Genomic DNA, 14,849 nt, shown 5'->3' with positions numbered 1-14,849 from the left:
CACAGCTAAAGAATCCATGACAAGTGCCCCCCCAACCTCTGTTTAAAAACCTCCAATGAAGGAGAGTCCACCATCTTCCAAGATCACAGCCTTTCAAGGTCACATCATGGTAACCCCTCCTCTGTCACTCCAAAAGGCAAGGTTAGAAATGGATGGAAATTGGAGGGATGCAGATTTCAGCTCGATCTTAGGAGAAAGTTTCCAACAGTAGGATCTGATTGGCAATGCAACGTGTTGCCTCAGAAGGAGGTGGGCTGTCCTTCACTGGGGGGATTTCAGCCAAGGTTGACTGTCGCTTCCTCAGCCCTATACTTCTGTGACTTCTCCCAGGTCACACCAGGTTCTGCCTCTGCCTCGTAATCCAGGTTTGCCCCTTCGTGGTGACCTCATCAGCCTGCTGAACCCAAACTTTCCTGCTCTCTTGCATCAGCTCCCTTGTCTTCTGTGGGTTTTATGAGCCCTGTGAATGATGGGCTACTTATTTCAGAATGGCTCACATCAAAACAAGAGCTAGTTGCACACATTTCATAGACACCAATACACACGTCTGATTGTTCTCGAAACAAATCAACACTGAACACAGGATCAGTTTGCGGTTTATTAGTATTCTGTACATATAACACAGAGAGAAGGGGGAATCAATGCTTGAACACAAACACATGAGTTGGGATTCTCTGCATTTCTGGCAAGCATATCTGGTTGGCCACTGTGTGCCCAGAATGCTGGACTGGGTGGGCCATTGTCCTGATCCAGTAGGCTTTTCTTATGTTCTTAATAGTCCTCCCCCTACCTCCCAACATTAGACGCTTTTATTGTTCCTGCTCTGCCCTGAATTCCACTCTTCCTGAATACCAACTTCTCTAGAATAAAGTTTCTGAATTTCAGAACAGAAGCGTTTGCAATTGGCCAGCAACTTTCCATGTCTACAGTTGGCCACTGATGCATGATGCAATTGCAAGCTGGTCTTGAAGCTTGCATGTCACAGGTAGAATTGCTGCAAGCTTCTTTTGGGGTGTGTAGGCAATGGGTTGTAGTGGCCTATGTTGAAAAACACCCTTTTCCTTCCAGCCACCCAAGCATGCCTCACTAGCTGAGGGATGACAATCTCAAGGCAGAGGCACATGAGAAGAGGCTCTCCTTCAAATACTGTGGTCCTGAGCAGTGATGGACAAATTTCAGTGGTGCCCTGTGCAATGCTAGAATCCAGCTCCCCCTGCCTCTCGTGCTCCATTCTACAGGATTGTTTTGGCGCCTCCTGCAGCATAGTGTCCAGTTTGGTCGAACTGGTCATGCTGCCCCCAAAACACCTCCATCTCAACCCATTAAGGGTTTTCAAGGTCAAAGCATTCAATAAATATCTTCACAAAACCGTATCTATTCAATCACGCCAAGACTGCATCTTTGTTGTATTATTTTATTGTTGTTAGCCGCCCTGAGCCCGGCTTCGGCTGGGGAGGGCGGGATATAAATAAAATTTATTATTAATTTATTATTGTAGAGTTTTATTAAAGCACAAAAGGAATTAGTAAAATGTAGTGCCCACTGAGAATCTCTATGCAGCCATGAATATCATATCAATATTACTTTTTTAAAACCATGTTTTATATGGGCAATAGAGCAATGGGGAAGTGTGTGGAAGAGATGTAAATGATGGAATTGGAAACTGTTCACATGCAGATTTATTTTGGGTGGAGTGGCGGGAATCAATAAAAGAATGGAGGGTTATTAAGTTGTCAGCTCTGCTTCGGAAAACAAAATCCAGGAATCCACAAGTGAAAGCACTCCTTGGTGGCCATTCAAGGAAAGAAGGTTACAAAGACTGGGAAGCGTTCATCAATTTCCAAATCTCAAGTTCGTTTCTCCCCATTTCCACATCAGTTTGTGATTTGTTTGTTTTTAAAGACTTTGTGAAAACTGATTCACATTTTGGTGTGGAATTCTACTTGTATCCCATTTCCCCATATTTAATGCACTTCTGTTATTTTCACCAATATATGCATTTTCTTACACGCACACTTTCACCCTGGTATATGCTTTCATGGACATTTTTTTCTGGCTGAAGAGTGGCCTTGCAAAATTTCAAAAAAACAGTGTCATTTCGGTTTGCATATTGTTTTGAAAAGCGTGAATGAGGTAGATGAGCCTTTAAGGGTGAACTGAATCAAACTCCTCCCCCCTTTCTAGTCTGAGGACAATCCAGTAACAGGAAACAACAGCCCCTGAAGTAGGCGGGACTTACTTCTGAGTAGTTCTGTACCGTTTTGTGCCATTACTTCAAGCTACCTGCCTGACTTCAGAGCTAACTGGAAAGAAAAATCTGATTCCCTCAGTGTGTGAAAGTGGCAACAAAGTGAAAATGAACTTCTGTGATTCCTTGCTGCGTCCTGGAGGAGGAGGGGAGAGAGATAGCCGTCTGTTTCCCCGTCTCTCGTCCCATTACATATCTACACGGGAAACACGCTGAGAAGTAAATAAGCTATCAAGCAGACCAGCAGAGCTGTCCAGAGGTAAAAAGGCAGCTGCAAAATTATTTCGACAGTTGTTTTCCTCGCAAGCCCTGGGACACCCTGAAATGCCAAAAGAGCAAGGAAATCCAATTTCATATCAACACGGAGAAGGCATTAGAGAGGAGCGTTAGCATGTCTCAGGCGGGGAGGGGGGGAGGGTATCTTGTGACAAAATGGTCCTTTCTGACAAAGGTTTTGGGAGATGTTCCAAGCAGCTGTAGCTGGGGAGGTAGTGTGGTGCGCAGGAAAAGGCCAGGGATCTAGGAATAAAAGGATCCCACCCAATGGCCTTATTCGGAAGCTGCCTTTGTGAGTCAGATCATCTACTTCAGTATAGTTCAGTATAGTTTACACCAGAGTTCCCCAAATTTGGGTCAAATTTGGACCACAATTCCAAACATTCTATGGTTCTCTCCTTGCTGCCAGACACCCCTCCGCCCCCTTTTTACAGCACTGGACTGCTCCAAGTGGACCCGACCCAACTGCAGGCAATATGAGGCTGCCTCAATCCAATTTGGCCAAATCCGATATCAGCCTGATTTGGTTCAGGGTCTTGGATTTGGCCAGATCTGGTGCACAGTCCTAGTTTTAGCCCTTTCCCCACACCGCAGTCTAGGCCCCAGACCTGATGAAAACCGGAAATCGAGAGCAAAGCTTCTCCGTTACCTTAAACGATTCCAAGAATCCTCCGTGGGCCCCATTCTCCAGCTTGTCCTCCTCTGAGCCAAAGCCCAACATCATTTGTGTGTGAATATGGAGATCGTCATGGAGGTTGTCCAAGAGGGCGGCTCGCGTCCGGTCCTGAAAGCATGTTGGGAGGCAACAATGGCTTTTAAAGGTACAACTGGTCATGGGCATAGTAGCACTGCATTGATAGGTTGGGTTGCGTGGCAATTCCCACCTCCCACCAGTTGGAATAAATAAAGACACAGGACACGGTCATTTTAGGTTAATGGGCAAAAATTGGCCACAACTTTATTTGTTACAGGTAAGAGCGGTATTGGCTTAGGCATTGGTCCTATCAGACTATCCGGCTTCAGCCTGTTAGCATGAAAACCGGAAAGGGTTAACACCAGCAGGGGGAGCCCTGTGATGCACATCACTAGGAACTCCCCCCGGGGTCCGAATCAGCTGTGTGGACGAAAAGGGGAGATCCCAGGGCCGCGCCAGCCTTAAATGACCCAGGCCATGCCCCCGGAGCCAGCCGATTGGAGCAGCCCGAGGATTCCCCTGATCGCGCGGGGCTGAAGCCAGCCACCGCACAATTGTTGGGGGCGTGAGCCTGCAACACCACCTCCTCCTGATGTCGGAAGTGGCTTTCTCATGATGCTGTAACAGCCTCGGCAAAGAGGAATCCAGAGGCTGAGGGTGGCCTCATAGCCCCTAGAGGTGGTTCCATTAGAGTGAATGGGATGGTGGCTTACTGGGAAATGATATATAATGAAATGAAAAGGATGTTTAAAATAGTGTTTGTAAAAACAGAAAAGCAAACCAGAAGCTTTTCTTTGGGGAATTATAGGGACGGAACTACCTAAACTTTGCAGAAACCTATTTATGTATGCTACTTCAGCGGCAAGAATGTTACTTGCTCAGAAATGGAAAGAAGAAGAAGTCCCAGCAAAGGAAGAACAGAGACAAAAACTTATGGAATATGCAGAAATGGCAAAACTTACTGGAACAAGAAGAAATCAAGATAACAAACTTTTTTATAAAAGAATGGAAATGCTTTATTGAATATTTACAGATAAATTGTAAACATAAAAAACATTGGTAGGATTTTAGTAATAACCTGCAGTTTTATAAGAGTATATATTTAGAGAAGATGAATAAATGAGCAAATTAAGTTAATTAGGATATGCAGAAGATGTTAAAAATAAATTTAAGGAACTGCAGAAAGAGGGGGAAGGAAGTCAAGTTTTGAGATGTCAAAATGATTTCAAAATCAGTGAAATGTATAAACCTGAAAAGTGTGTATGTATATATATATATATATATATATATATATATATATATATATATATATATATATATATATAAGAGTGACTACGATGGTGTCCCACCAGCCTCATCCTGCCCTTCAGCTGCCTGCCTGCCTGGCTGCCTTCATACTTACAACTATTCCAGGAGATGGTATCTCAATACCTTCCTCCTTGGTCTCTGTTTTCCCTTGTAGAGTTCAGCAAGGAGGAGGATGGGGACAAAACTAGAAGGAGAAAGCAGGGAGACCACCAGTAAGTGGCAGAGAAGCAGACAGCCAGCAGAGTCTGCTCATTCTAGTTTCATCCCTGTCCTCTTCCTCCCTGGTGAGTTCCACAAGAGGAACGCTGAGATTAAGGAGGAGGAAGAAGCTGACAGCCCATGCCAACCCCCTGGGCTGGTGGCAAGTAAGAAGTTAGGCAGGTGGAGGCTGGCAAACTGGCAGATGAGTAGGTTGAGTAGGCTTTATACCGGAGGGAACGTCTCCACCCCCATCGTTCAGCCTCGACACAGAGGTTCAGCTCCAAGGGCCTTCTGGAGGTTCCCTCCCAACAAGAGGTGAGGTTGCAGGGAACCAGGCAGAGGGCCTTCTTGGTAGTGGCGCCCACCCTGTGGAATGCCCTCCCATCAGATGTCAAGGAAGTAAACAACTATCTGAATTTCAGAAGACATCTGAAGGCAGCCCTGTTTAGGGAAGTTTTTAATGTTTGATCTTTTATTGTGTTTTTAGTATTCTGTTGGGATCTGCCCAGAGTGGCTGGGGAAACCCAGCCAGATGAGCAGGGTATAAATAAATTATTATTATTATTATTATTATTATTATTATTATTATTATTATTATTCATTGTAATTACCCAGCGCCCCACTGGTGGAAATTTCACCTGGGACGACTATAGAGCAGTGAAAAAGGAAGAGCTCAGGGGGTTTCAGAATCAAGAGAAACCATCAGATTTGTTTCAGGAAACTGAGCCCTCCTTTATGCAGCTCAGCCGTTAATTGGCGATAAGTATGTAATTAATAGAGCTTCAAGCTTTAATCTGCAGATGAAGCAAGATTAATCAACTAAAGCTTTTGTGGATTAATCAGTGGGAGGTAATTTTAATCAGGGAGGGCAAAGTTTAATTGGTGAGTATACGCACACACAAAGTGGAAACCTATACACACTTCCCTGAGAAGATTGCACTCTAAGGCTCATATAACTAATATGCTAGGAATTATTTGAGCAAGTGACAGCCCTAATAATGATAGGCTATATGGGGAATTTATTAATATTTCCAGTCGTTGCTGGTGGCCATTGGGACTGGTAGGGTAAAAGGCAAGAAGCTCAACAATATTTGAAAAAAAATTATCTGAAGAACTTAAAGGTATTTACTTGAAAAACAGGCTGTATAAATGTGCCTCCAGACTGCCAGTGTTTTTCAGGTGGGATTCAAATACATACTAAAACTTTAGCTTGGCTCCTTTAAGGTGAATGAAAGGATATAATAATAATAATAATAATAATAATAATAATAATAATAATAGTAGTAGTAGTTAAGTTGTGGGTGAACATATCAGACGACACAGCAATTCTTCAAACAGCTCTTGTTTATTCGCAGGCCAGGACAGAACTGAACTGAAGCCTGCTTATATAGAGCTCCAGTACCACGTTACTGTAACAACTTTCTAAAACTATCCAATCACTGAATGTCACTTTCGATCCTTCATTTGCATAACTATCTACAGTATCCCCCTGCTGGCCCAGGGTGAGAACTTCAGTACATAACACTAATAATAATAATAATAATATATTATTTATACCCCGCCCATCTGGCTGGGTTACCTGGGTGCAACAAATCTATTTTTAAAAAAGAACCAGACTTTGTTGTGGTTTGGAAAGTGAAAAGGAAATGTTTTGAAAAGTGTGGGAAGAAGGAATGACTAATGGGAAGATGTTCTGCAAGCGAATCAGGATGAATGCAGAACTTGTGGTCATATAACCGCCTCATAAACAAATCAGAAATGACCTGAGTTTCCAAAGCAAGAAGTATTTGAGGTGAAGAGGTCCCCCACCTGCTAATCTGCTCCAGGTCAACCCGACTTACCTCGAGCTTTGCAAACTTGTCTGATTTGCAACAGGCATTCTCTGCGTTGATCAGCTTGGTGAGGAGAAACTCCCGAAATTCTGAATTCTGGAGGAAAGAAAATAAAGGAGTGGAGGAATAGCTCAGAAATAAAGCTGGAAACTCCATGCCCATTTCATATTCTTTGGATACGATCTCCAGTGATCATGGCTACAGTTTCCAAATCCTTATTTATTTGTCTTTCTTATTGCATTTATACCCTGACGCTTCTCCAAAGTGCTCAAAGTGGTGTACAAGTTTGCCCCCTCCTTCCATATTAGCCTCACAGCAAATCCTGTGAGGTAGAGGTTAGGCAGAGAGACATTGAGTGCGGCCCAAGATCACCCAGTCAGCTTCATGCCAAGCGGGGAATTTTTGAACAATGGTTTCGCAGGCCCAACACTCTAACTACTACACCACACTCCCGGAGTCCCAAAGCCAAGGATTCACCGCTGCAGTAATATTATTAGCCCCTGAGGCCAGCCTATGGAATTTTGCTGCCCAAGGCAAAGGACAAGACAGCACACACAACCCATCCCTCATGCAGCAGCACACTAGATTGGCAGTGAATCTTAGAAACATTGCATAGTGTCAGGGCTGGAGTCAGCACAAAAGAAGCAGGGCTCCATTGTCATGAATCTGGCTCTTTATTTGAGGAAGCAACGTACAACTCAACAACCTTTCCCAGCAGGTCTTGCCCCTTTGAAGCAGTTTCCAGGACTGAAGGCCCCTGCGTTCCTCAATCTCTAAGACTTCTCTTCTCCCAGATGTTTCCTAAACAGTCTCAAACTGTGTCTGCCCACCTCTGACCTCTGTTCCACCCTCCACAATTACCCTGTGTGTTCTTGGAGACCAGGAGAGAGAGCGGAGCTTGTCGCTGCAGGAGAAGGAGACTCCTCAGATTCTTCAGCAGCCTCTAGCCCTGCCCTCCTCTGCTTCAGCCTCGGAGTCTGAACTGCTCCCTGTCACCGGCTCTCCCTGCTCACAGAACCTTGTTGCCTCTTCAGCATCCCACCCCTCCTCCCAATCTTCTCAGTGTCAGAAGCTTAAAGGGGGCGGGGATGTTAAGTCTCTGCCATCTTACAATGGCAGACCCCATCCTGGGGGGGGGGAGGGAGTGATAGATTTTGCCCAGTGTGCCCCACCTCCGCCAAGTCACTGAAAATGTCCCCCAACCACTTTCATGGGAAATAAGTAGCTGAGAGCAGTCATTCCATCAGACTGCCTCAGTGGGAGACGTAGAAAGCAGAGCTCCCCCCACCAGCTTTGCTGGAAGACCAGCTCCAGCAGGCACCAGCTGGTCATTATGGGATGCACCAGGTTACAAACTTGTACCTGAGTTTGATTTCCCCCTTTCTTCTCCCCCTGTCCCTTCCCCTTGTGTGTCATGGGTTGTTGTTGGTTTTTTGGGATTGCAAGCCTGCAAGCAGAGACTGTCTTGCTTTAATTGATTTTAAGTAAGCCACTCTGGGAGCCTTTGTGGCTGAAGAGCAGGAAACAAATTCTCTAAATCATCCTCATCAATTGTCCCTGCAGGGAAAACAAGCAGGAGGTTTATTTAGCCTGCAAACTAGTAAACATTCCTTACTTTTTGAAATACAGAAGGGTTTGGCAGCGGAGGACCGAACGCAGGGACATCTTCTCGTGCAGTTACAGCCACCTATCCGGGATGAAGCAAAAACACATTTGAAAACCTATATGGGGGTGGGGGGATAGGAAAGCACAGGGAATAAATGCACAAAGTCAGATATAGAGAAACAGAGCACCCAGAATGCACAAACAGAAGCACTGCTTTCAGCAGAGGCTAGTCCATTGGAACAAATAGGGCACCACCCCACCAACCTCAGCTGGGGCCTTAAAATGGAATAAGAGTGCTTTAAATATATATAGAATCATAGAGTTTGAAGGGACCACGAGGGTCATCTAGTCCAACACCCTGCAATGCGGGGATCTTTCGCCCAGTGTGGGGCTCAAACCCACAACCTTGGGATTAAGAGTCTTGTGCTCTACCGACTGAGCTATCCCAACTGTTTGTGGCTTAAAGGAGTGCTACGAAAATGTAAAAATTAAAATAAGTAGAAATTTAGAAAAAAAACAGAAAAACATGCAAAAACAATCAACGTTGGAATAACAAATCAGCAGCACAGAGCAATGGAGGAGGAGGTACAATGTCCCGAAACCTGAATAAAGAGATACATGAAGCTGAATGGAAGGGAAGAAAAAAGAAAGAGCATAAGAAGAGGCTACTGGATCAGGCCAATGTCCCATCTAGTCCAGCTTCCTGACCTCACAGTTGTCAGCCAGATACCCCTATGGGAATCCTGCAAACAGGACCTGGGTGCGAGAGAATGCTCCCTTCCTGCCGTTTCCAGAAACTGGTTTTCAGAAGTATACGGTGGTACCTCAGGTTAAGAACTTAATTTGTTCTGGAGGTCCATTCTTAACCTGAAACTGTTCTTAACCTGAAGTACCGCTTTAGCTAATGGGGCCTCCTGCTGCTGCCACTGCACAATTTCTGTTCTCATCCTGAAGCAAAGTTCTTAACCCGAGGTACTATTTCTGGGTTAGCGGAGTCTGTAACCTGAAGCGTCTGTAACCTGAAGCGTCTGTAACCCAAGGTACCACTGTAATGCCTCTGAGAGTGGAGGCGCAGCCCAGCCATTGTGGCTGGTAGCCATCAATAGCCCTCTCCTCCCTGAATTTGTCCCATCCTCTTTTAAGGCCATCGGCCGCCATCCCTCCCTCCCGTGGGAGCAAGCGCCATAGTTTAGTTAGGCGCTTCGCGAAAGTGCCCTTGGTGTTCCACAGAGAGCCATCTTAATCCACCGGGCAAACACAGGGGGCCATAAATAACCCCTGGAAGACAGAATTGATCTCTTGCTGACTGCAAATATTAACACGGCCAAAGCTGGGAGCGCAAGGAAGCGAGCGTCCTGCTGGCCACCTGCTCGGACACCTTTGCTCGGATTGAATCCGCCCGCGCTTCAAGGACAGACACGAGAGACGCGTGCGGGCTCGGAGCGCTTAATGAATTTTGCTGCAAACTCGCAGATAGGCTAATAGCTTCGCCCTCTGGAGCGGCGGCAACGTGGTGAGCGCCAGCTGCCTCTCGGAGAACAAATAACCGTTTTCGAAGAGGCTTAGCAGGAACTCTTTATCTCTGGCCAAGCAGGTACACTTTACACAAGCTCCCAAAGCAGTTATTTGTCAGATCTAAAAACAGATGCAGAGAGAGAGAGAGAGAGAGAGAGAGAGAGAGAGAGAGAGAGAGAGAAGAGAAACCACCCGGTCCTCTTACTTTGTAAGATGCACTGTCTGCTTCAGGGTTTTCTGCCTGCACAACAATGTAGGCATGGAGAAAATTCGAGGCAATCATGTCTGGAACAAAGGGAGTGTTTTCTTCTTGAAATATAATGGCCACAATGTCGTTGCCAATGTGTCGCTTTCTCTGAAGCTGAAAAGATTTACAAAAGGAGAAGGGTATACATGAGGGTCCTTAGGAATGGATGGAAACATTTTCAAATGGTGTATCTAGGTCTAGCCCCCCTTTGCAACTCTGTGGAACACTTGTTTTTCTTTCTCGGATTTTTCCTGTAGAAAACAAGCTTGCTTCGGTCTTCCACGAGACTTGTGCTAAGTTGGCCCATCAGGCCATTGGTACCCTGGTGGAAAGCAATTCTCACCTTTTCTGGAACCCCTGGGGCACTTAATGAAGGCCAAGTCTCTCTCACAGACACAGAGAGAGACACAAGTTCTGCCATGGGGCTTTTAGCACCACTTGATGTTATACCCAAAGATACAAGGCTCTGTTACCTGCTGCGTGTCTCCCTCAGTGAAAGGGAGTTTGGTAGAGACGTGAAACATAATCTCTCTGTCCCTGAACACCGTGTACACGGACTCTGTGCCTGTCTGGCCGTGAGTGACATCGAGACCACCGCGAAAGCTGGAAAGAAGTAAGAATAAAACAGACCTTTGACACCAAGCACAATAATACTGATTTCACCAATGAGGGGTGGCAGGGGCGGTGTGTGTGTGTGTGTGTTAGTGCAATCTTGCATGCCCAGCTCATTGACAGCTAAAAATGAAGAAATATATGAGATCCATGACTGGATCTCCTGCTGTTTGGAGGAAGCTGAGGCTGGATCCAAATTTGATCCAAGAAAAAGCAGAGTGGGGGCTGGCAACTCTGTCCCTCCCCAATGCCATATCCACAGTCCAATCCCCCCTCCCAAAAAAACACAACTATTACTATTAGCCTTTCAATGGAAAAGCATAGAGGTCAGGATTCATGGATTTTCCTATTTCTTATCTGTTTCCCCATTTATTTTTACCCATGTGAGTTTACTCAGAAATAAACCCCACTGTGTGTTCAGTTGGGCTGATTCCCAAGTAGGTGTGTTTAGGGCAGCAGACAGAAACTGAAAGATGTTAAGGTGGGGTTAAGCCAAATCACCAATTAATTCAAGTGAAGCTTTCCCCTCTAAATTGTCATATTGCCAGTGGGTTGATGGTACAGTTACTGCCATCTTGAATCTGTCAGTGAATGAACAGACATGTGTGTGTGTGTAGAGGAATAGATGTAGAGCTGAAACATTTTTTTTCCTTTTTTCATTAAAATTCAACGATGTTTTTCACATAAAATTTGACTGGCCTGGAACAAGGTGCTCCATTGTGTGAGTGTTCATATATGTTGAAAAATAAATAAAACAAGGTGCTCCATTGTGTGAGTGTTCATATATGTTGAAAAATAAATAAAAATCCCCCTTATGGCTGCAAAATCTTGTGGAGCAGCAGAGCCCTTGGTTCATGAGTTAGCTTCTCCAAGGAAACAATATGCAGAATCTTTTTATACCACACGTATTGTGTAAAATCCAAGGCATCCTTGCAGCCCTGAGCTACAGTTACACAGGCTGTGGCCGGGAGGAATCTAACCAAAGGTCTGAACAACAGGAGAGCAGGCATAACTTGGGGTCTTTAACTACCTGGTTACCAGTTACGAATGCAATTTCCCTCAGCGCTCAGTCGCAGAAAACAGAAACACGCATATACATGCAAGCAACTGTTTCTTTCTCCTACCCCTTGAAGTCCTGGAGTGTTATGGTATCTCCCAGCAAGCTCAAGAAATTCTTGAAGGCAGGGCTCTCCTCGTTGTTGCCAAACAGCTCTTCCTCCTGCGTCTGTAGTCAAATGGACCCAGAAAGAAACATGGTGGGAAGGTTCCTTTGTTTTTCAAGTGGGGACTGTAAGTCTAGGCCAAATTCCTCCCTCCTACACAGTTTCCAAAAATACGTTCCCTCTATAATAATAAGGGTGGATTCCCACTGCTTTCTAAGGGATGGTGGTAAGAAATTTCTCCGATGTTTTCTTTACTTTTTTGAGTTTTTTTATTTATTAATTTTCTTATGTTAAATTGGTAAACATGATCATATTACACCACAGGGCTTATTATAATATAATTTTCGGCATGTATACAAAGTTTATATACCTAAAGGGAAAAAAACTATTCCAGAATCATATATGTACCAATACTTTTGACTTCTTGTCTATCCCTTTGTATATTCCTTTTTTACAAATGAATGTACTCTTATTATTGTATATTTCTTTACATTTTATCTAATACATTCCTATATCAATATGTACCCTTGGTCTTATTTCTCAACTCAGTCTCTCTCCAATGTCAAACGAATGCTAGCATAGATAGCGAACCTTTACTGTATTTTTTAACATCTCCGACGTTTTCAGGAGGGACTGTCAGCACTGTTTCTTTCCAGACACTGGAAATTATTGGATGCAACAAAGAATCATAGAATTGTAGAGCTGGGAGCAGAGGCGCCAGCTTACAAGTGTGACTTGGAGGGGTGACATCATGCATGGGACATTGTGTGTGATGTCACATGTGTGCAACGTCAGGATGTAGGGAAGAGTCAGGGTGAAGTCAAATGTGGCAGCAGAAAGGCTTTAATAGCCAATGGCTCCTCCTTCTCATCCTTCTGTCCGACTGCGTGAGGCTCTTTGACCCTCTTTCTCCTCTACGCCAGGAGGAGGAGGGAAAGGAGCTGACCATTGAAGCCGCACCGTGATTGGCTGCATCCTCAGTCTCCTCTGCCCCTTATTTTTTAGGACATTGGGCCCCCCAAAAGGGTTTGGCCCACTGGTTGGAAGGAACTCCATGCAGGATTTTAAACTTTCTTTAAAAACTCAATCTCCAGTGAAGGAGAGTCTTCCACCTTCCGTTCCACTGTTGAACAGCTCTTAGGACCCTCGTACCTACGGGACCGCCCCTCCTGGTATGTTCCACGGAGGACCCTACGGTCTTCAAACAAAAACATCTTGGAGGTCCCGGGCCACAGAGAGGTTAGGCTGGCCTCAACCAGAGCCAGGGCTTTTTCAGCTGTGGCTCTGATCTGGTGGAACGCTCTGTCACAAGAGACTAGGGCCCTGCGGGACTTGACATCTTTCCGCAGGGCCTGCAAGACAGAGCTGTTCCACCAGGCCTTTGGCTAAGGCACAGCCTGACCCCCTCCTTTGGTAATTCTTCACAGAACTCTAGCCCAATGATTGCCATCAATTTGATTTGAACTGATTTTATAATGAATAGATTTTAGAATGCTGTATTATTTTACTGTTGTTAGCCACTCTGAGCCCGCCTTCAGCTGGGGAGGGCGGGATATAAATAAAAAATTATTATTATTATTATTATTATTATTATTATTATTATTATTAAGTTCTTCCTAATGTTTAGTTAGAATTTCCTTTCTTATAATTTTAATCGTTCAAGTCCTACCCTCTGGAGCAGCAGAAAACAAGCTTACACCATCTTCAGATATTTGAAGATGGCTATCCGATCCTCTCTCAGTCTTCTTTTCTCCAGGCTAAACATACCCAGCTCCCTCAGTCAGTCCCCATAAGGCTTGGTTTCCTGGACCCTTGATCATCTTGGTTGCCTAGAAATCTAAATGCCTAGATCATCTCAGTACCTAGAAATGCAGCACGTTCCTGGAACCCAAAGCAGGTGTGGTACAGCAGATAAAGGAAAGTGCTATCTAATAGGAAACTTCTTGGTTTAAATCTTATCACTGCTATAGACACGCCCGTTGGCAAGCATGCCTCTCTTTCTCAGCCTCCAGTCTGAAGGACAGGGATATTCGTAGCAAAGTACCTTCCAGGTTTTTATTTGTTCATTTACCGTATTTTTGCTCTATAAGACTCACTTTTTCCCTCCTAAAAAGTAAGGGGAAATGTGTGTGCGTCTTATGGAGCGAATGCAGGCTGCGCAGCTATCCCAGAAGCCAGAACAGCAAGAGGGATTGCTGCTTTCACTGCGCAGTGATCCCTCTTGCTGTTCTGGCTTCTGAGATTCAGAATATTTTTTTCTTGTTTTTTTCCTCAAAAACTAGGTGCGTCTTGTGGTCTGGTGCGTCTTATAGAGCGAAAAATACGGTATATTCTGCCCTTCTCCCACTGCAGGACCTGAAGGCAGCTCACAGCACAAACTAAAACAGATGCAACTATTACACAGCTTAGCTGTGTAGAACTCAGTTGGTTAGAGTGTGGCACCGACAACACCAAGGTTGCAGGTTTGATCCCCATATGGGGCAGCTGAATATTCCTGCATTGCAAGGGGTTGCACTAGATCAGTATTTCCCAGACTTGCATCTCCAGCTGTTTTTGGACTACAGTTCTCACGATCCCTGACTAGCTAGGGGTGGTGGGAATTGTAGTCCAAAAACAGCTGGAGACCCAAGTTTGGAAAATACTGGTCCCTTCCAACTCTACAATTCCATAATTCTATGAAAACACCCACAATAAACATGTATTAAAAAATAATAATAATCAAATAAATATCCCTATTAGAAACAGCTCTGAAGATACTTAAAAGCAATCCCCATAAGCATAGGAAACATTTAATTCCCTCCCCCCCCAACTACACGCCTTATTTTATTTTTTAATATATCTTTATTAATTTAAAATAAATACATTTATGAAAAACAGATGTACATACAAGAAAATTCTGCCTTATTTTAAAGCCAGAAATTTATCAGCTGGGAACTTACAGCTCTGAACATTCTAAAATAGCATCTTATGAATGCAAATGTCACCATCGTTCCTTGAACCAGAATAAAACGACTGCTAGCACAACAGCATTGTCACTCACCTGCCTAAGCTTCTGGTAAATCACCCCAAATTTGAACGTGTTGTTGACCTCGTGCTCATCATAGGAGACGATCATCTGAGATGCCTGAAATAGGAGACAGGTCGTTAT

At 44.5% G+C, this 14,849-nt stretch overlaps 1 protein-coding gene across 16 annotated transcripts in view; it reads right to left on the bottom strand.

Moving 5' to 3' along the window:
* The window catches only part of RAP1GAP2 (RAP1 GTPase activating protein 2), a 186,897-nt gene that overhangs the window by 13,990 nt on the left and 158,058 nt on the right, over window positions 1-14,849 (bottom strand). For all 16 annotated transcript variants that reach the window (XR_014541917.1, XR_014541918.1, XR_014541919.1 and 13 more), the window contains 7 exons: window positions 14,742-14,825; window positions 11,663-11,763; window positions 10,400-10,529; window positions 9,885-10,040; window positions 8,175-8,246; window positions 6,569-6,655; window positions 3,174-3,308 (listed from right to left, as the gene is read on the bottom strand). Coding sequence is in view for 12 of the 16 variants with exons in the window: in XM_083587616.1 (XP_083443742.1) it covers window positions 3,174-3,308; window positions 6,569-6,655; window positions 8,175-8,246; window positions 9,885-10,040; window positions 10,400-10,529; window positions 11,663-11,763; window positions 14,742-14,825 (765 nt within the window). In the remaining 4 variants the exon portion in view is untranslated. The remainder of the gene's footprint in view (window positions 1-3,173; window positions 3,309-6,568; window positions 6,656-8,174; window positions 8,247-9,884; window positions 10,041-10,399; window positions 10,530-11,662; window positions 11,764-14,741; window positions 14,826-14,849) is intronic.

Source organism: Podarcis filfolensis (genome assembly GCF_964270895.1).
Source record: "Podarcis filfolensis genome assembly, chromosome: 15".
Taxonomy (NCBI): Eukaryota; Metazoa; Chordata; class Lepidosauria; order Squamata; family Lacertidae; genus Podarcis; species Podarcis filfolensis.
This window is presented reverse-complemented; position numbering and strand designations above follow the sequence as displayed.